Below are 22,005 nucleotides of genomic sequence, written 5' to 3'. Positions count from 1 at the left end.
ATTCTATCTGCTAAGAATTATTTGTATAATAGATGGATAGATATATGTGAGAGAAATAAATGCAGGGATGATGTTTTTAAGAGTTTGTACAGGTACGTGTATCCATTATTGGACCACTGCATAAATCAAGTACGTGAACATTATTTTGTTTTTGTTTTTGTTTTTTGTTTTTTTCTCCTGGAAATCCAAAATCAAATTTAGACGACGTTAATAATTTTATATTACAATTTTAAATGGGTTATAATTAAATATAAAATTCAAAAAGTGAAAATTAGAAAGTGCTTTTTTTCCCCCCCACATGACCTGTCAATGCACTACAACTTGTTGCAGTATGTATGTATATATAACTTATCTGAGAGATTAGAATAATGGTGTGTTTGGATCAATAAAAAATCAGAGTCAACAAAAGTTGAATTATTATTATCTTTTCTCGTCGGTGACATATATTTATTTACTGGTCAACAATCGCTTTCACCTTTTTTATTAAAAAAAAAAAATTCAATAAATTTGGTTAGTGGTTAGGTTAGATGTTACATATTGTCACTATCACTAATTATTGGTATGTACTCTTAATTAATTACATAATATCTTCAAATTACCTATCCACAACTTCATCGTGTCTCGCTTCCACTTACAACTTCAGCGCAGTCTATCATCTGCCTTTTTTATCTTTTTTTTTTTAAAAAAAAAAAAATTAACATTACATATATATAGTAAAAGACTGTAGGGTTTTTTGTTTGAATATATATATATATATATTTATTTATGTATATGTATATATGTATGTATGTGTGTAATAATATAATGGACCATACACTGAGTTCAATGCCTTTAGACATAGAAGGCATTTATCAGTCTGTAAATGCCATGAAAACACACGAATGGAATCTCACATGTTGCAGATCTTTCAAATTACCAAATATATATATAGTTATAGTTATAGTTATAGTTATGGTTATAGTATACTTTCACGGTCAACCTGCCTGCAGCTGCTGCTGTCACCTGATGCTCAACCATCATTCTCTCTCTGCCGATACCTCATCTTCCTTCTTCTCACTTTCCTTTTTCGATAAAATTGATGCCTCATCTTATATTATATTATATTATATCTAAAATAATTTTTATATTTTTAATCAAAATTGAAATTACGTGAAATTATGGTGATGGGCTGCTGTATTTCTGACTAATTGCGAGGTAAAAATTGAGGTAGAAAATGCAGGGTAAAAATTTTGCTGACTTCACCGTATAATTTGTATCTATTGATTAGAAAACTCCGTCAATTAACAGAGTGCATAAATATGAGGAGGGAAGAAAACCTTCATAATATTATTATTCTGTTTTGCGAATAATTATTTTCTATTTTTTCATAAGCAATTTGTTATAATAGATTGTAAATGCAGTGTGCGTGTGTGTGTGTATATATATATATATATATATATGTTTTTCGATCCTATATATGTTGTATTCTTCATTCCCGATGACTGTAAATGTATTTTTTTGTTTTTTGAACTTTGTGATAAAAAAAAAAAAAAAAAAAAAGTAAATTAATTTAATTTTTAGTGTTAGTAATTAAGAATAATAATTGCATGGATCTTATAAATTACTGATAGTGTAGATCCACCATTTTATCTGTAATTATATTTAAAATTATTAAATATTTGCACATGCTATTAATTCTTAAAAATTAATTAATACTAATGTATTTTGAATAAAAAATAAATATCTAAATAAAAAATTAAAAAATATATATATATAATATTTCCTTATCAGTTTGTATAATTATTTGTTCTGACAAAAATTAAATACGGTCATGTTTATGAATGATTTTCAATTTGTGTCACTTTCACGGTTTGTTTTGGTAGGCAAAATGGAGTCAGAGTCGAGTCGGGTCGGGTCGGGTTCGGGGGTCGGGAGGGATAATGTGGGTGCAGGCGGGGAAGTGGTGGGTGGAAGAGAGGATAAGTGGGACCCGCACCCGCATGGAACCCGACTTGTCGGTTAACCAGCCAACATGGCACGCTCAACCCGTGCCACGTCCTCGCGCCTTACGATGCAATTTACTTTTCCTCAAATAACCATCCACTAATCTCATCAAATTATATAATAATCATAATAGTCATTATTTATTTTTAAGAAAATTAATTTGCACATTAATATACATATATATCCACTAGAATTATTTGTAACAATTTTTTTCTCGACTAATGAAGCTAAATGTGGTTAATACAATATTATATAATATATGATCTTAGTGATACTATTAATTAGAGGTAGTAGATAGTTGCTGTATAAGATTTGTATATATATGTGTGTGTATATATATATAGGCCATAAACAATGATAGCTTGCATATGGGGGCGACAGACAGAGAAAGATATAGTAGTTTAATGCATAATGATGGAGGAAACAAGAGTAATGAGATGGGAGTATATATATGGTCCATTTTCAAGAATTGCTTCTTATAATATATGTCTCCTTCCCATCAATCATTAATTCAGTTTCATTTTATTTTACATACAAAACTCAATTTTAAAAACCAAAAAAAAAAAAAAAAAAAAAAAAGGGCAGATTCAATGATTGGTGAATATTGAAATTTTGTAAGATAGATTTTGTTTTAATGGGTATAATCGTAATGAATGAGGTAAGAAAAAATGGAAGAAATTAAAGATAAATTTTGCAGAGAAAAGGGGATGGTTAAAATAATACGTAATAAAATATTTTGAAAAAACAAAAATCAAGGAGATAGAGAGCATATAATATAATAATGAAAATGAATAAATAAATAAAAATAGTAGACATAGCATATGCTTGAAAATAGAGGGACAGTGCATATGTAGAAAGAGAGAAAAAATGTTCCTCATCCGTCCCACCCCTTCAACATTATTCTTTCCAACTAGTCTCTAATACTTTTCTTCTATTACATTTTTTTTTATAAAAAATATATATATATATACAAGTTGACGTATTTTGTAAGTATGATTTTATATATTTTAAATTTTATTATATATGCTAATTTATTTATATTCCTAAAATACATGACACTAACTCTGTTTAATTCATAATCACTAAACTAATTAAGAAACAAAAAGACATTTTTAAATCACTTGATTTAGAAAAAATTATAAAAAAAAAAAAAAGGGAGAAAAGATGTTGGAAATGTTAAAAAGTAAAAGCATTATGCTCCATTACTGATTTGGATTTATTCATTTGTTAATTTTATATTTTACTTATAATTATTAATCTTATAATTAATAAAAAGATAATATTTTTAAAATTATTAACATAAAACCCAAAATATGATGATCTAATTGTTAAGAAATTATAAATTTTACTATTAAGTAACTAAAATAATTCAAATACTTATTCAATAATTAATCTTATTATATTTAAGAATAAAAATTTTACAAATTAAGACTTCAATAATATGAAGTCAGAACATGTTAATTATTAATGAGTATAATAAATTTGAACTTTAGCCATTTTGGGTTAGTACCACCTTTTCCCAATCTTCTGATCTAATCTGATTGTACAACAAAAAGAGAGAGAGGGAAAATAAAAACAAAAAAAACAAAACAAAAACAAACAAAGGGTACGATGGATCTGCTCAGCTTTTTTACGGAGAAAAATTATTTTAAAAAAATTAAATAAATTAAACTTTAATTAATTGCATTAGAAGACGGTTTACCGTTAATTGTCAATTTTCTCCTTGAATATTAAAAAAAAAATAATAATAATAATAAAAAAGGCATTAGCGTGCAGCAATTAAATTATTGCATGCAATGATTATTTCTAATTAAGTATTTAATTTTGCTTAGTACAGTTATCCACAACATTCGGTCCTTAGACCTGGCATAATCCACTGACAAACATAAACAAACATAAACAAACTGAAAAATGTTAATTAAAAGAAAAACACTACTTTAATTAATTAATTAATTCTCAATCATCACGTACCAACAACCCAATCTAACGTCAAATGCCAAAAATAAAAAAATAATAATAATTTATACACCAATATCACATTAATGTTTTCTAATAATTAAAATATTTTATATTCAATGTAAATACCTAAAATATATTAAAAATTAAAAGTAATTAGTTAAGTATTAAATATTCAATTAAAAGTGTGAGTTAAAAAAAAAAAAAGTAATCATAAAGAAGTTGCTGTGGGTTATTTAATTTAATAATTTCTGTAAATATTTATTAATCTTGATTAGTTGACATCCACTGCCATCCATGCATGTTCTCACAGCTAAATCAGGGATAGCAGGACCCACCTGGCTACTCCTGTCTATTTAATGTCCACGCAAGTAAAATCTCATCTGGGATCTGCTTTATGCTTCTTGAAAAGTAAAATCCATCAAATGCAATCACATCCACATATTTTTAGCCTTATAGTAAAAATAAAAAAAAAGAAAGAGTATTTACCATCATATTATATTACTTGCTTATAAAAACGATGACAAGCTTATCTTTATATTATGAAGAGAAATAAATATAATATTTACCCGAATTGAAAACTAGTAAGTTTTGAGAAGCAGCAGTAATTTTTGAGGGTTGAGATTTTTGTACATTTCTCACTCAAGCAGGCAACAGAAAAATTGCAAAGAAGAAGGCATATGATTGTACGCAATGGAGGGTTGAGATTTTTGTTTTTTTTTTTTAATTATTAAATGAATGGAAAATAGCATTTTAAAAAAAAAAAAAGAAAAAAGAAAAAAAGAGAGAGTATGGGGGGTGGGGGCAAAAATTGAATGAATACTGAATGGCGTCAAAAATTACATTCGTCTTTTGCTTGGGGGAGAGTCTGAGGTCTTATCTACCCTTCTGCGAGGAAAAGCGCAGAGCTGAAGCACGAGAGACACAAACGGCCAACAGAAAATCTCACGAGCCCTATTTCTCTCTCTCTCTCTCCCTCTTTTTTCTTAAGAAAATAAATAAATAAATAAATAAAGAGAGAAATTTCCCGTCATCTGTGCATTTTCTCTCCAGGTATCTTCACAGATGAAAATGATTCTCTCTCTCTCTCTCTCTCTCTCTCTCTCTCATCGTAGTGGCTTTGCAGAGTCCCAGTCTATGAAACCTTAATCTACCCAAATATTAGAACTAACTTACAGTTACAGAGATAACAGAGGGGGCTGTTGTGGTTCAAATCCAGCTACCCCCAAGTGTTAGGGTTGACGTCAATTCACTTTACGACTTTGCCTTGTCTATTCATTTATGCGGCCGCCATCGTCGCCTTCCCATCCTCTTCCTCGCTTAATCAATCCCTTGGAATCCTCCAGGTCAGTCCTCAATCTCAACTTTTACTCCTCTGTTTCCCCATCGATTTGATGTTTTCATTTGCTTTCGATTTGTAGATAGTTATAGGTCTTTAAGGAGGATGAATCACTATGTGCCTGATTTTGAGATAGACGATGATTATTCAATCCCTCTAGCTTCAGGCTTGCCTTGCCCCAGAAAATCATCCATGTAATCAACTCTTTCGTTTATTTTTGTACTCAATAGTTACACGATAAATTCTATAAATTCTCTTCTTCTGTTTTTCTTTTTGGTTGAAAACCAGTTTAATTCTCTAAACAGGGCGGACGATGATATCATGGAGCTGCTATGGCACAACGGCCAAGTGGTTATGCACAGCCAAACGCAGAGACCGCCCAAGAAATCACCGCCTTCTAAATATGACGAGGCAGTTCTCCCCGGCAACCAATCAACGGTCATGGAGATCCAACCGCCATTGCTACACAATCACCAACATCATCAGCATCAGCATCAGCAGCAGCAGCAATCCACCACCGATCATCTCTTTATGCAAGAAGACGAAATGACGTCCTGGCTCCACTATCCTCTCCAGGATACCAACTTCGAGGGCGATCTTTGCGCCGATCTCCTCTATCCTTCGCCCTGTGTCACTTCCACCTCCACCTCAGCCTCCGTTCCGCACCCGGTCCGTGCGGCTCAAGTTCCCGCTGTGGCAACCGCGTCCAGGCCACCGATAGCACCGGCGAGGAAAACTGAACTGGAGACGAGAGTGCAGAACTTTGCGCACTTCTCGAGGCACAAGGCGAGGGTCGAGTCTGTGCCATCAAGCTCGAAGTCGGTGGTGAAGGAACTAACGGTTGTGGATTCGAGCGACACGCACGCGGCTGCGGGGCCGGAGTCGGGGACGTCGGATGCGATCAGGAGCACGGAGAGGGCATCTGGCGGCAACAGTTTGTGCAGGACCATCAGCGGCCCTGCAGCGGTTGGAACATCATCTGCTGCCCCGGGCGTTAATGGAGGCAGTAGCGCAGGGAAGGAACCTTTGACGTGCGAGGGGACTGTTTCTTCATCTCCAGGCTGCTCGAGCGCAAGTGCGGATCCGCCTCAGAAGCCGGCGGCTGAAGACCGGAAACGTAAGGGAAGAGAGATGGATGACATCGAGTCGGGTCATAGCGAGGTGAGTACCGTGCATCTTTCTCTTTTGCAGGGATAATTACAGTAATTATTCTATTTAACTTTAATAAATTATACTAATTGATAGAATTAGTTTTAAATTAAGAATTAATTATTTTAAATTGTAATTAAAAAAGAGCACCAATAGGAAGTCATATCAAGTATAAGGGGAAATTATTAGCAAGCATTACGCTATTTTTCTGGGTGGACGTATCGCACACAAATTTGGGTCGAGGGACGTTATAAGAAGGGGCCCCACAACCAAAGCCAACTTGAATGTACAAGCAATATTTAATATTCTTCCTTTTGGATACCCAGGGATGGTTTGAATTTATTTATTTATTTTTTAAATAAAAAGTTAATTTAGTTTTTTGTTTTGAAAAATAATTTAATTGTTCGTCAAAATTAAATTTAGGATAATCATTTTAATTTTACGGATTTAATAATGGATTAAATTATAATTTTATCGAATAAATTAACTATATTTATAAACAGTAAAGTCTGCATTCTTACTAGCTTTAAAACAAAAAGGTAAAAATTTTATACCACCGAATTGGCGGTGGTTTGGATGCACCCCTTACAACTTACGAAAGCTGCCTGCAAATTGATATGAAAGTCCAGATTTTCCTTTCAAACAAAAAAACAGAGATATATATATATACATGTAAATGGAAGTCATTTACTGGCCAACAGGTGTTGTTTAGTTTCGCCGCCTTACTTGTACACATGGTAGTTCCTGTACACGTGGTTGAAGCTGGACTTGCTATTTGTATCGCGGGAATGGAAGGGGATCTGACAGGATATTCGTGAATAATCGGGGTTGCAATTAGCACGCTACCGAAGAACTTGGCTTATTTTATTCATTTACCTCCTACTACTTCTAAACTAAGTGCTTGTCAGTTTGTGTTATTAACCCTTTGCTTTGTTCCCTCACATTGCCGGACTGCGTACTATTACTTAATTTACGGTACGCATTGGAAATTGACATTGCTCGAGAAATGAAACTTAGGTAGCTCATCAAATCTTAATTGCCTTATCAAAAGTTAGACTACTCCCTGTTCCTACTTTGGTCAAGAAACAATAACATCCTCTGCAAATGAATAAAAAGTGTTTGCTACTTTCAAGTTATAGTAGGTACCCAGATGTGTTTTTGTTGGTTTTTGAATTCGTCAGTAATGTTGATGTCTTTCATTGTCATGTGACTGTTCAAAGTAGCTGATAAATTGCTTCAACAAGGATATGCCAAAAAAAAAAAAAAAAAGTGTTGCTTCGAGAGGGAAGAATTAGTTGAGGAGTCTTTGTTGTTTTGAAGGTTTGGGGGCACCACGTGATTGGATCAGCCATCACCAAATTGTTGCTTCTGTGCCAGTTTTGTCTTGGGAAGTAAAGTAATTGGAATGAAGTTTGTGATGTTGGTGTTTAAAGATATTTAGAGGAATGTAATGTACATGCCTGGAGGAAAGAGAAATTAGATTATGTGAGGGAAAAGGACCAATGTGTTGTATTTTATGGAGTTCAACTAGTCAAATTTGAAGTGGTTGCTTCTGGATATAGTTTCAAAGCTCTTCTTCAACTAAATATGTCCAAGCCTTTGATTTATGAGGATGAAGCAATCCGAAGTTCTGGTCATTCTAGAATAATTTTTACTTAGAAAAATCAACTCTGTTACACAAGTTGCTAACGAAACATTTCAAGGAACTATGTAGGCATGAAAATCCCTATGGTCTATAGAACCATTCATTTATTGAATTCCCAGGATAAGTGAAGTGTTGATCTTGTTCATGTGCGAATCACTGTATCAAATAATATGTAGTGGCTGTCGTGACATCAAGTTTCATTCATTGTGGAGTCTTAGGATTATTGAAGTTTGATCTTGCTCATATGCAAATCATAGTATTAAGCAATAATATGAAGAGACCACTGTGGACATTAAGTGCAATTCTCATTCATTTTTGGCATTCCTGGGACTAATAAAGTCTGATCTTTTTCATAAACAAATTGCAGGATCAAGTAATATGCAGGGACCATATGTTGACATCAAGTTTAATCAATATGGAATTCCTTCGACAAATCAAATTTGATTCTGCACAAGTGCAAATAATGTTATCAAGTAAGACTGTGCAGGGACCATATGGACATCAAGTCAATTCTAATGAACTCTGGCATTCCTAGGATTAATGAACTTTGATCTAGTTCATGTGTAAGTCATAGTATCAAGTGAGAAGAATGATGTACAGGGGATTGACATAAATGATTTAGTACATAGCGTACTGACTTAGGCATTTTCTCTCTGGGTACGGGATTTCTTGGTTCAGCCACTACGAAAGGTGGATAATTTTTTCTGGGGGTACTATAGTTCAGCACATCCTTTGATGGTTGATTCAATGAAACTGGTTCCTGGATTACATGTTTATGTTGAAGTTATACAAATAATTAAGTTTGATAATGTTTCTTGAGCTGAGGCTCTTAAGATTATTCATTAATTTACTTAATTCTCGAGAGCTACATGTCTGGAACTTGAGTTTAAGTTACAATCGTTGAACATGATATTAAGTTAAATATATAAATTTTGAGTTCTGATTATCCCAATGCTTGATGAAAATTTGCACGTGGGGCATGTTGATAAAATGCGTGAAGGCATGTTAATTTAAAAGGCCTTGAACCACAAGTGACGATGGTTAATTGAAGGAGACCAACAAGAACTGATCGATTCATTATTTTCTTGGTGGAGACAGGTTCTCAAGTCCGATAATATTTGCATGGTCCATGATAAACGGATTATTGCTTCTATCTTGTGACTTTGGTAAATAACGTGCAAATATTTCTGCCCTTAACTGAAACTTTCTTTTTCAACATTGATCTTGAAAAGGATGTTGATTTTGAATCTGCTGATACAAAGAAACAAGCTCGTGGATCAACTTCTACAAAGAGATCCCGTGCTGCAGAGGTCCACAATCTCTCAGAAAGGGTTGGTGGTTTTGGGTATTAGATAAGTTATAGAACCTAATGTTTGCTTCCATGTGTTAAAAGATGTTATCTTGCATTTATGTGCAGAGGCGCAGAGATAGAATAAATGAAAAAATGAGGGCTTTGCAAGAACTCATACCTCGCTGCAACAAGGTCATAGTGCTATTATCTTGAACTTTCAGTTTGTGTTGAAGTCTACTTCGCATATTTTTCATTCTCCATCTTTCATCTGACTTATATGGTTGCTACTGTTTTTTTTTTTCTTAACGACAGTCTGACAAGGCTTCAATGCTAGATGAGGCTATTGAGTACTTGAAATCACTTCAGCTGCAAGTGCAGGTGAGTTCAACCTAACTTATTTTTTTGGATCCGATCATGAGACTTACAGATATACTAATGAATTTTCCTTCTGTAATGGCCTGAGACATGGAGTACACTTGTTAACTTAATTGAACTTGTTTTTTCTGCAATGGTTTATATTGGAGGCCATCACATAAACGTAGACTTCGAGATGTTATTTTGCTATTTATCAGATACCTTTTCCCCTCTAAATTCCAAGGAGTTCTGATTAATAGTTGATTTATGTAAAAGGAATTCCAGAGATATATCTTTGATATACAATGCGGATCCGTTCAGGTTGAAAATTTGGGAAGAAAAGTTCTAAACATGGTTTCATGTTGGAAACTTGAACGTCTTTTGTGTTTATAGGGCAAATCACTGGGTGTATTAGTTCTAGGCATTTACTTATATCAGCATCGCCATATTTTAATTAAAAAGAGCTTCCTCTATGCAATTGTATATATATCTATAGGCCAAATCAGCGAAAGGACGAACAAACTTCACCATAATGAAAGCTACTCGTTTACTGCTATTAAATGACCTTGTGGGTTTATGTTCTTGTTTTTGGTGATTCAGTACTTGCTCAAACCATAGTATTATTGATGCAAAATCATGCTGCAGTCGTAACCAGTTTGATTATTGTTGATATTTGTTTATATGAAATATACTTAGTGATAAATTCCCCACAATCAACATGTTTTGATCGTAATAAAGGCTTTCGCCCCTCATTATCCTTTTCATGTTTGAATTCCACAGATGATGTCCATGGGATGTGGCTTGGTACCAATGATGTTTCCTGGCGTACAGCAGTACATACCACCAATGGGGATGGGAGTGGGTATGGGCATGGGCATGGAAATGGGAATGAGTCGGCCGGTGATGCCATTTCCCAATGTCTTAGCAGGTTCAGCCTTGCCGGCTCCTGCTGCTGCAGCTCATTTAGGTCCAAGGTTTCCTATGCCAGCCTTTCAGATGCCACCTGTACCAGTACCTGGCCCATCCAGAAACCAAGCAACTAGCCAGTCAGATCCCATGGTAAACTCATTCAGCATGCAAAATCCAAACCAGCCCCGGTTGCCAAGTTTTGTTGACCCTTATCAACAGTATCTAGGTCTCCCCCAGATGCAGCTGCCACCGGTGCAGGTAATTTTCAGCATCTCAAATACTTCCTGGACTGAGATTTGGATGTACTTATCACAGTAAGTTGTTCATAATCACATATATGACCCGGCTTATCAACTTGGATTAAGTATTGCTGCGCACTTCTGAAATACCGGCAATAGATATCTGGGATATAGCACTTCATAAGGCTTGAACTTGCTGCATCACCTTTTCTTTTGCTGATACGTTCACCACTCATTTTGGATGGTCTTAAGCTGGTTTTGAGTGAAGTTCTTGTTTTACAGAACCAAGCAGTTAGTCAGCCAAGTACCAGTAAAGAAGCTGACAATCTTGAAAATCCCCAATCAGGTCTGTCCCTTGTTTATATTTCTATTTCATTACAAGATTTCTGGGTTGCCATGACAGTATAATAGGACAGCAATGCAAATACTGCATTGAACTTTTTTATCATTCTAGAATGTGCCGCTTCATATCTGTCTGCCTGCTATGAGCTTGCATGGGATGCATAGGGACTTCTTATAATTAATCTTGTGCGTAAAGGAACATACAAGTCTTTGAATTTAGTAGTTTATAGGGTAAAGGTTTCTTTTCTTCACATTGAAATATAGGATAAATTGATAACCAGGCGTCATGCTCTCTAGAAGACATTGTATGTCAGTTGGTCCGAGTGAACTCCTAATTTTTCTTGATGGTTAAATTTGTTGAAATCATATTGTTGTGTATTTCCAGTATGAAGTCAATGTTTTATGGATGTCAGAAAACTGAATAATGTTTTCTAATTGGTCCAAATTGATATGAAAATTAGAATTAAGAATTTGTTGAGAATTGGATGAGAAATAGGGACCTTACTGTTATGTACTATGACTTGAGCGTCGCTATCTCATTTTTGTATTGCAGTGGAAAAAGAAGGTAGATTGAAGTGGGTTTTTTTATGCATTGCAGGTTGAAGTTTCGAGCATGTTACGGATGAACGGCTATTTGCCTGTGAAGTTTTGTAGTGTAAGAAGACAACCCCAACCTGGGAGAAGCTTTTTCAAGTAGCAAATTTGATGTAATACAGCTAACATGTAATTATTACAAACACATAGAATATAGTTTTCCTCTTGTATACTATGACTTTGTCTTTTTTCCTCTCTCCCCACTTGTCAGCAAATATTCTGTTCTCTGCCTTGACACGTCTTATTTATTCAAACTGGAAAACTAGGAAAGAAACAAAGGGTTATCACTTGTTGATTATGAAACCTTAAAATGAGAGGCTGGTTGGATTTGGGTCCAATGGAGGATCTTTGTGGGTGTTTCTGGTTTTGATACTGTTGTCTGCTGTGTGTACATTGGTTTGATTGATAATCGTTCCCGGACATGTTATAGTTGAATTTGGGCAGCTGCGGTAGTTCAAGTGACCGGATTCATGCTTCTGCAGCATAGAAAGTTAAATACAGATAGCACTACCTGGCCATTTAATAGACGGATATGACCACGGAGTCATAGGAGAGACAGGAGTTAAAAGTATGGTTTATAGAAAGTTTGGATGATGGCAGCTGCGGTGAGTCCGTATGGTTCTGAGCATAGGAGAGACAGGACTTAAAAGACACAGCCCAGATTTCACTCACTGACTCACTGAATCTCATTGGTAGCATGAGATTCCCCAATTAGGGTTTTTTTTTTTAAATTGCTTGTTCGGATTAAGATGGAAGCTGTCATCATCTGATAAACACACTCATCCAAAATGATAGAAACTTAGAACCTGGAATTTCTTTTTTCACAGCTTATCTTTGTTGAATACTTAGTTGAACCGAAAGTAGAGGTTATCGCTATCTATGGAAAGAATAAGCAATTGAAAAGGAAGATATACTGCTTTGCAATTCAAATGGTGACAAGTTGAGAAAGGTTGCAGTATGCAATATTTGTTGCATTAATCAGGATTGTCTTGAGCCAATTGATAAAAAATTAATGAACCGCTACTCTGGTGAAGAGGATGGAAGGCTCCAGGTATAATAAATAAATAACCTCTGCCTCCATAATATTCTCCCGTATCCCGTTTAAGACTCTTAATCATCAAGATCAATGCCTTTTGTCTTTTCAATTCTTCTCTATACCCAGAAGTTTGTGAAGTTGATTGATAGAATGGTGAGCTCTTATGATCCTAGCTAGCAAGAAATATCATCACAGGCTAATAATATTTACATACAACAAAGTTGGTGATTTGGACTTGGGTTAAAGGAAAAATACGCCGACCCTGCGACTTTATGATATGAACTTTTCTTCCAGCTTCAACATGCCTAATAAAATTTATCAACCTTTTAAACCTTAAGCAGGCCCAAGATAGAATAACAAATATTCTCACTATGATCACAGCCTCAGAGGACTAACTATTTGATATCATCACTTCATCTTCCTGCAATAGATACAGTCCTCTTGCTACACCCACTTCCAGCTATAAGTTGATGTTAGATAAAACCTTGAAAAAGAAAAGCACATGAAAGACCAAAAAAAATCCCATGAGAATCAGGTTCTCAGTAAAGATTGTTTGGCAAGTCAAAATGTTTATATGCTTAAGGATGGGAGAGAAACAGTCAAAGAAATTCAAGGCAATTACCTTGTCAGTGAACATGCAGAAAGCTTCCACTCCCATATATTTTTCAAGTTCCTAACAAAGGATGAAAATATTTCAGCTAGTATTTCCAGCATGAATACTCAGGGATCTGTCAATTTAGCATAAAAATAACAGTTTCCAAACAGGAAATTTTAGATCTTCAATCAAGAAGGATCTGAAGAACTCACATTTAGGGCATCCAAGGAACAATCAATATTATAGATGAGCTCCTGAAGGTTTTCATCCTTCAAAGCTTCACGAATTTCACAAGAAGAAGCTGCATGCAAAAGCAACAGAGTTCAGTTCTCCCAAATCTGAAACTCAATATCCGATCTTCTCCCATGAGTATAAATTCCAACGCCTTATTATTAAGAATACAACCAAGCTAGGAGGAGTTTCTGGAGACAAGTGAGAAGAATAGGAATTTTATATTTTAAGAACTTTAATTAAATGTCCCCGAAAAATACTATACATTGAACCAAGTGCATATCCCAACTATTTATTAAAGTGCTAGTAGTATTGACTCTGACCATGTTAACAAACCACACCTATAGCCTCTAGTTGCTTCTGTTCCAGCACTAGACTTGGATCATCGACATTGAGTTCTCTTTCTATAGGCAGTTCTTGCACAACAGCTACAAAATGGGATAAAGCACGTCAAAAGGTAAACATTAGTAGAGAAAATGTGCATGAAGAAAAATTTATGAATGAGAGAATTGATTTGCTTGAGGTATAGTGATGAAATGAGCTCAACATTACTGCATGCACAGTAATTACTTCACCTATAGTAATGCTGATGCAACATAATAAAACACACACACAAAAACCAAACAAGTACTTTCTTGCATATAGTTAAACCTAAGTAATTACTTCAGCTATACAATAAAACCAATGCAACATAATTTAAAAAGAAACACATGAAACAAAACAAGCACTTTCTTGGATATAGTTAAATCATGCATTTAAAAATATTACTACATTACTCCACACAATGTGCACTTATGTTGAAATTCATGGGCACGGTATGAAAGTTTCATGACACTTGCATCTATCTATCCAAATACATCCAAGAAAGATTAAAAAGTCTGTCCTCTTTCCCACTCTCTTCCTTGTCGTAAGAATTGTTACTATTAAAGATTTGGTATATGCAATAAATGGAATAGAAGTCTTACTTGGCCTTTCCTCAGTGGATTCTGGTTTAGCACAAGGAGTTTCTGCATCATTTATAAGATTTTACATTAATTCCCACTATTGGTACAGAAAACTATGAGTATGTAAAACATAATAAAAAACCCAGCTCTGTTTGTTACATCAAACTGTGTTCATGCGGATATGCGGTCTGAAGTACAAACAAACAACACGTATTTAGAACACTAAAAGTAACTTTGAAAAGTTTTATATTCATCATATTTCACTGTTAATCACTCTATATTTTTATGTTGAAATACATAACTTTAGAAAACAAAACTAGAAAATACTTCTTATATAACAAGTGGATCCTCGATGCTTGTTCTAACTTGTACTGCGAAGGACGTTATGTTTGTGGCACAAGCTTGAATGATTCATTTATTGGATAACATCATTACATTTGTAACACCCACCTAGGAAAAAAAAAGAAGAGATTTTCTTCATGATTTCATATTTGTTAAATGCACGTTTCGAGTTAAAACTACCAGACAATCCACATAGTTTAGGGCAAAAAAAGCCCTGAACAACGTGGTAGCATCTAGAAATTTGGAAGAAGAAGCAAATAAGCACCTTTATGTTTCTTGAAACAGGCCAGAGAACAACTGCAAGCGAAAACAGAGTCAACAATTAACACCAATGAATACGCTTACACGCATATACAAACCACACATGGGTATAGACATAGATAAAAAGTGAGAACGAACACGAGGGGGAAAACAACAGAGAGAAGCTTACTAAGGAGCAAGGCAAGAGGGGCACTTGTACTTGGATGCTGTTTGAGTGCATATTTGACATAGGCGAAGAGCAGGTGGAGACATGTTTCGTGTAGATGTTTTTGGTTCCTGAAACCCCCAAAGCTGGGAAAAAGAGAAGTATAAATACAAAGAAGAAGATAACCAAGAACTCATCCAAATACCAACTTCCTCACCAATTTTTTTTTGGAGATAGAGGGAAAGAGGAATTCGCCAAGGATCAGGAAGACGATGGCGGCACTGTCCTACTCTTTTCAGTAGGGGAGCAATCAGTCTGGTCAAATTTCCAAGTTCCGGATCGACGGAAACCCAAAAATCTATTTTCCTTTTCTGTTAACCGAAACCAAGAAGTAAAACGCCTATAGATAGAAAGATCGTAGTTGATGGGAACAATGTGTCGATATGTCCGAGTGGTTAAGGAGACAGACTTGAAATCTGTTGGGCTTCGCCCGCGCAGGTTCGAACCCTGCTGTCGACGCAAGATTTTCCGATCTTTATTTAATTTTTGAACACGCTGAAATTTTATTTAAAAAGTCACGTGTATTTTAATTTAAAATATTATTATTTTTTAATATAATAAAAACTAAGTTGGAATAGAGTTTTATAATAATACATTAATTTTGTTTTTTTTTAATAAAAAAAACAGTAACAAAAGTTCTTTTGTGAAGCTAAAAATATATTGAAAAATATTCGTAGAACTTTAATACGTAATATTTAATTTCATATACAAATTTATATGACTTTAAAATAATATATTTTAGATTTGAACGAAATAATAATGTCTAATTCCAGAGAAAAAGAAAATTCTATGTAAATTAACTTTTTTTTTTCTCCTGATATAGTTACATAATTCTTTTATCTAAATTAGGCCTTACGTTACACATGATAAAAGAAAGGCGAATATATTGGCGTATACATGTATGTATGTATGTATATATATATAAAGGCCATCTTCATTTACAGTAAGGGTAAACTATGATAGGTAAGAGTAAGTAGTTTCACATGTAAAGCCCTTCAGGAACCCCTTCTTTCTTCTTGAACATCACCTTTTCCTTCGCCTTCTTGAAGTCCTCATGCATCACCTGATAATTTCACCACCACCACCACCACCACCAATCTCAGCTTAACAAAATTTTCTCACCCAAAACAATAACAGAAAGGCTTTACCTTCATGCGGCGCTCTCTCAAGGCAAGCAAACCAGCTTCTGTACATATTGCCTTTATATCAGCTCCAGACAACTCTTCTCTAGTCGTGACAAATTCTTCCAGGTTGACATCATCTGCCAACGTCATTTTTGATGTATGTATCTGTGTTATATATACAGATAATATCAGTGATTATAAATTCCTTTTCCTAGAAATAATATTATATATATATATATGTATATATACCTGGAAAATATGCCTCCTTGTTTTGATATCTGGAAGTGGAAACTCAACCTTTCTATCTATCCGACCAGGACGAAGTAAAGCTGGATCAAGACATTCAATTCTGTTTGTTGCAAGAATAACTTTAACATCTGCTCGTGAATCAAACCCGTCTAATTGGTTTAGCAGCTCCAACATCGTCCTCTGAATTTCACGTTCACCACCCGACTGAGCTTCATACCTCTTTGTACCAATGGCATCAATCTCATCGATGAAGACGATGGAAGGTGAGAGGTCATCTGCAACTTTGAAAAGCTCCCTCACTAACTTCGGACCATCTCCCAGGTACTTTTGAATTAGTTCACTCCCCACTACGCGTAAGAAGGTGGCTGATGTAGAATTAGCTACTGCCTGAAATGACGTGGAAACTTCTTCATATAACCACGCATTTACAGATTAATCTAAAAGAGAAAGTTAAAAGACAACCTTGGCAAGCAATGTCTTCCCTGTGCCTGGTGCACCGTACAAGATGACACCCTTTGGGGGTTTGATGCCGATGTCTTCATAGAGCTCGGGATGAGTAAGAGGTAGCTCAACTGCTTCTTTAATCTCCTGTATCTGGGCATCTAACCCTCCTATATCAGAATATGATTCTAATGGAGCCTTATCCACTTTCATCACAGACACCATTGGATCAACTTCATCTTGCAGTAACCCCACCACCGAAAGAACCTGAAAACAAATTAAGGCCAAAAAATTAACCAAACGATTCATTTGGTTAATCCTCGAAAAACATTTTAAAACAAAAATTTGCGTTACCTTATTGTGCATCAAAATAGCACAGCCAGGCTCCAGCTGATCCTTATCAACCAAGGACAAAATACCCACGTAATACTCTGGCCCAACCGAAGTAGAAACGATGGCGTGATTCTCATCGATTAACTCCTCCAAGTTTCCAACGCTCATCGGCGACCCACGCAGCTCGTCCACCTTGGACCGATCCTCCTCTGCCTTGTGCTCTTGAGGCTTAAGCCGTTCCTGACTGGTGACGAACTCTTCTTCCATCAAAAGATAATCTTTCACTCTCTCCAGTTTGAGAAGTCTTAGCTTGGACTTGGTCGAAGGTGTCACTCTAGGTAACCGAGCAGCCGCCTCGGGCCCCTTTTGCTTGCGTTGCTTCCGGCCAACTCGGACCGGGGGTGGCGCCGGTTCGAACTTCTTTCCTTTCTTGTCGCCGCTGTTGGGCTTCCGGTCTCCCGGTAAGCCCTGGCGGTTCATCCCGCCTGATGGGCTCTGACCCATGCTTGTGATGATAAATCGGGAATGCGGAAACGGAGTAGAGAGTGGATGATGAGTTGGAATTTGCGGCTAGCTTGGAGGAACTAATAAACACAAGTTGATTTTATCTGAAGATTATTTCATTTATGGGAAAATAGGGGTGACTTTGGAACTTGGCTCCGTGAGGCGGTGCATGGATGATGATGAACTCAGGATGAAGAAGGATATTTCTGCAGTGTTCATGGAAAGAGGAGAAATGGCGAAATTTGAAATCGGCCTAATACTGACAAACCCAAGTTGTCTTTCTTCTTCTTCCTCTCAAAGAATGTAGAACAGGAATTTGGAATTTACACTCTGGAAATTTTGTATCGAATTAATTAATTATCTCCTTTATTTAACATGTAAATTTATAATATATAATTAATACTCAAGAGAATTTAGTCCAACCGTTATTCAAAGTTTCAATTAAATATATATTATTTTGTAATTTAAAAATTTTATAATTAAAATAAAAAATTATAAAAACGCGATAGAATAAAAAGTAAAATAAACTAATAATTTATTGCAATAACATTGTAGAATTGGAACTTAAAAACAAAATACAGAGAGAAGAAAATAAACTAATAAGAAATTATCAAAACTAAATTATTTTTTACCCCATGGATGTTTCCATACAAATTTATCAGTCTCAGTGTTAAGCAAGTAGAAACCATCATCTCTGGGTTCCCAAATGCACCAATTGCCGCCGCACTGGGAGATAGCAAACCTCTCATTTGAGTCAAAGGTGGTAAAAGCAGAATGTTGTTGTTTATCGTCCCAAAACTCACACGTACAGACCGTCGTCCCGAAGAATTTTATGTGGAAACCAAATTCGTACGCCTGGCCGCCGGCGAGGTTGTGCAAGCCCTTATCTTCGTCTCCGAACTTGCACTGAACTTTCAGAGGCCTGTTGTTGCCCAGTTGATTCACTACCTTCACATGGTATTTCTTAAATGGCTGAGGAATCCACCGGCTGTTCACCTCCAACACCATGTTTCCCATCACCACCACCACCACCACAACCACCAACAGCTCAATCCTCATCATGTTTTTTCTTCCTTCTTGTTATTTTATTTCTAACTCTCGTTTCCCTTCTCATTTTATAGACGAAGCAAATTCCCATTCCCCGTATGGCAATGAATATCCGTAACCGATCATTTTATTCAAACTTTGCATCTGTTTTTTTTTTTAATGGTGATTTTGAGAAAACCAAATCTGCAGGATTCTGGAATTGTAATTACAGCCTTCTGTGCATTCAATACCTCATTGATTTAGTATTCTCAATTAATTGGATTCAACCGTTGAGTGTGTGATTGTATGAATATGTACTTAATAAATAGCGAATGTTTTCTTTTTTTTTTTGTAAAAAATAAAAAAGTATATCAAAGTACTAAAATTAAAACATCATCTATTTATACAAAATTATCATTGTCGTCCTTACTAATATCATGAACTAATAAAATAAAATTAAAATAATAAATTAATTTAATTTTTAATATTTTTAAATTATTTTTTTTTTCCAACAAAAATTTTAACATTTTTATCTTTCCAAATAACCCAAAAAAAAAAAACAGTCAATAAAATTTGATTAGCAATAAATCTTTTACGGCTAAAGCCATCCCATGAACGGAAACCAAAAACTTTATGCTAATAATTGCTTGAGATACTATAGTTTTTCTTTTGGAACTTTTAAGATATTATTGTATTTAATTATATTTAAATGTTAATAATTACTCAAGATTTATTTCTTGTGTATTTGATCACTTTTAATTACATTTTAACGTTTACTTAATCCTCTTACTTGTCTTTGTTTCTATTTCCCCCGCAACTACATATATGACATTTAACAAGTATATTTGACCAGATCGACCTTAAAGAAGAAAATAAGAGATAAAAGCAATCAAAAATAGAAATAGGTATAAAAGTTAAAGTTAAATTATTAATTCACTGTAATAATGTTATAGATTGGAACTTAAAAAACAATATAAAGTGAGAAGAAAATAACCTAAGTCTGATTTCATTTCTTTCTTCCAGAAGAAAGAAATGATCTATTCAGATTCTATTATATTTTAAACCATAGATGTTTCTTTATAAACTTCTTACTGTCAGAGTCAAATAAGTAAAAACCATCATCTCTGGGTTCCCAAGTGCACCAATTATTCCCGCACTGTTCAACTGTGAACGTTGCCTTAGCATCAAACACGTCGAAAACAGCATGGTGTTTTCTGTCGTCCCAAAAATTACACCAGAAAAGCGTCGTCCCCATCATGTTTATTTGAAAACCGAATTCGTATTCCTTGCCCGCGGCCAGAATGTGGAAACCCAGATCATCGTCTCCGGACTTGCAGTGAACTGTCAGAGGTCTGTTATCGCCCAGTTGATTCACTATCTTTACGTGTTGTCTCCTCCATGGCTGAAGATTCCACATGCTGTCCGCCTCCACCGCCATGTTTCCGATCACCACCACCACCATCACCACCGCCACCGGCAACTCAGACTTCATCTTCTTTTCTTTCCTTCCTTTTTTGTTATTATATATTATACCATTTCTAGCTACTGTTTCCATTCTCATTTTATAGGCGAACAAATTCCTACTCCATGCATGCAATCTCCATGTGCATTTATTTGTTTTCTGCGAATATAATGAGTAATTTTGAGGAAATTAAATCTGCAGGATTCTAAAATTATAAATTACTGCTTAATTAGCCTTCTTTACACCCAATACACCCCATTGATTTAGTACTCTTATAACTGACTTCATTTTTCATTCACTTCTGTTAACTGCTCTGCAGTTTTAATGTTAATTAATTACTTTCCCACCAATCAAAATACGTAATTCTCTCTTAATTCCCATTTTAATGTACGGCATTGAAGAAATTTTTTTTTTTTTTTGTGAGTATTGAATCGTTGACACAATGTTCTTCAATTCAAATCTCAACCGTTAAGCGTTTGTAAGTACGTGTATATATATTACTTGAGTACATTTTAATGTTACTTCCTTCTAGTAGTCTGATCTTCTTTCTGTTTCCCAGCAACTATATATGACATTTAAGAAGAAGAAATATAAAAGAGTAATATCCCTTTTAAGGAAAGTAGTGAGAAGCGCATTGATAAGATTCTTTTAAATGAAGAGATAAGAGCAAGAAGCAGAAAAACGAGCAACAACAGTGTCAAAATGAAATTGCCATAAGCATTAAATAAGCAAATCCATCTTCTGATAACCAAAACAATAAGGAATAGCCGAATTGTTCGTGCTGATAATCCTAAAAGTAACAACATCTGAGAACTTTCGGTGATAGTTAAGACTATTTCTTCTAAAAATCATTCATTTATATGCTCATTTGGTCATAAGGTTGATAAAAATAATTGGAGTATAAAGACTACCAATCTAAACACCCCATTGAAAAACTAAAGTTTACTGAAACCCCCTTTTGAGTAAGAATTGCAGGACTTTCTTTGAACCAGTTTAACAAAGACAATGCACAAGTCATTACAAATGAAATTGGGAAGACTTTGAAGATTAAATTTGCAGGGAAATAGAATCATTGGGTTGATTATTTTAGAGCTAAAAATCATTATCAATATTATAATAAACCCACTACTCTCGGGTTTATTCCTTGTGAAACCATATAACCTGCAGTGTATTGTAACATCAGCTGGACCCCACTGAACCAACATTGTTGAAGCCCATACTCTAGCTAAATGGGCTTGAAATTTTAATTATATAGACCCAGTTGATGCAAATGTATTGGATGTTATATTTTCTTAATAGCTTATGTACACAAATGAGGGGGATTGAGTTCATTAGGAGCCTGGTCCAATCTAGTGAAACTTACATTTTTAAGTTAGAATTTATTAGTCCACGTGCGTGATAGATGCCCAGAAAACAAAAACACGAGTGATTGCAAACGAAAGCTTCTACTT

The 22,005-nt window shown here is 34.9% G+C and overlaps 5 protein-coding genes and 1 non-coding gene across 9 annotated transcripts; 2 read left to right on the top strand and 4 right to left on the bottom strand.

The window, feature by feature from the left end:
- Positions 1-4,799: 4,799 nt before the first annotated feature.
- Positions 4,800-12,139, top strand: LOC110821587 (transcription factor PIF1-like). Of its 4 annotated transcripts, XM_022051468.2 has the most exons (9): positions 4,801-5,285; positions 5,361-5,472; positions 5,584-6,439; positions 9,305-9,403; positions 9,490-9,555; positions 9,676-9,741; positions 10,498-10,884; positions 11,148-11,211; positions 11,806-12,139. In XM_022051468.2, exons 2-9 carry the CDS (start codon positions 5,384-5,386, stop codon positions 11,808-11,810), a joined length of 1,632 nt encoding a protein of 543 aa, XP_021907160.1. In that variant the 5' UTR covers positions 4,801-5,285; positions 5,361-5,383; the 3' UTR covers positions 11,811-12,139. The 4 variants fall into 4 exon arrangements, with proteins under 4 accessions (XP_021907161.1, XP_021907160.1, XP_021907162.1 ...); XM_022051469.2 differs by lacking the exon at positions 5,361-5,472 and having other exon boundaries at positions 4,800-5,285; XM_022051470.2 differs by lacking the exon at positions 5,361-5,472 and having other exon boundaries at positions 5,567-6,439.
- A 602-nt stretch (positions 12,140-12,741) lies between these two features.
- On the bottom strand, positions 12,742-15,733 carry LOC110821725 (HIT-type Zinc finger family protein). Its single transcript, XM_022051654.2, has 8 exons — positions 15,573-15,733; positions 15,380-15,501; positions 15,215-15,246; positions 14,629-14,670; positions 14,005-14,091; positions 13,645-13,733; positions 13,460-13,510; positions 12,742-13,321 (listed from the first exon to the last, which is right to left on the bottom strand). Exons 2-8 carry the CDS (start codon positions 15,460-15,462, stop codon positions 13,298-13,300), a joined length of 408 nt encoding a protein of 135 aa, XP_021907346.1. The 5' UTR covers positions 15,463-15,501; positions 15,573-15,733; the 3' UTR covers positions 12,742-13,297.
- Positions 15,734-15,792: 59 nt separating this feature from the next.
- Positions 15,793-15,874, top strand: TRNAS-UGA (transfer RNA serine (anticodon UGA)). Its single transcript has one exon. It is a non-coding gene; the product is annotated as a tRNA-Ser (tRNA).
- Positions 15,875-16,239: 365 nt separating this feature from the next.
- RPT2B (AAA-type ATPase family protein) lies at positions 16,240-18,256 on the bottom strand. Its single transcript, XM_022051745.2, has 5 exons — positions 17,584-18,256; positions 17,251-17,496; positions 16,789-17,175; positions 16,564-16,704; positions 16,240-16,478 (listed from the first exon to the last, which is right to left on the bottom strand). The coding sequence occupies exons 1-5, from the start codon at positions 18,064-18,066 to the stop codon at positions 16,395-16,397; spliced, it is 1,341 nt and encodes a 446-aa protein (XP_021907437.1). The 5' UTR covers positions 18,067-18,256; the 3' UTR covers positions 16,240-16,394.
- Positions 18,257-18,687: 431 nt separating this feature from the next.
- LOC110821670 (S-protein homolog 2-like) lies at positions 18,688-19,128 on the bottom strand. Its single transcript, XM_022051589.2, has one exon. The coding sequence runs from the start codon at positions 19,126-19,128 to the stop codon at positions 18,688-18,690; it is 441 nt and encodes a 146-aa protein (XP_021907281.2).
- Positions 19,129-19,865: 737 nt separating this feature from the next.
- LOC110821669 (S-protein homolog 6-like) lies at positions 19,866-20,584 on the bottom strand. Its single transcript, XM_022051588.2, has 2 exons — positions 20,185-20,584; positions 19,866-19,951 (listed from the first exon to the last, which is right to left on the bottom strand). The coding sequence occupies exons 1-2, from the start codon at positions 20,582-20,584 to the stop codon at positions 19,866-19,868; spliced, it is 486 nt and encodes a 161-aa protein (XP_021907280.2).
- Positions 20,585-22,005: the final 1,421 nt, after the last annotated feature.

The sequence above is a fragment of the Carica papaya genome, chromosome 3 (genome assembly GCF_054855325.1).
Source record: "Carica papaya isolate Zhongbai chromosome 3, ASM5485532v1, whole genome shotgun sequence".
Lineage (NCBI taxonomy): Eukaryota > Viridiplantae > Streptophyta > Magnoliopsida > Brassicales > Caricaceae > Carica > Carica papaya.
Note: the sequence above shows the minus strand (reverse complement) of the source record. Positions and strands in the feature narration are given on the sequence as shown.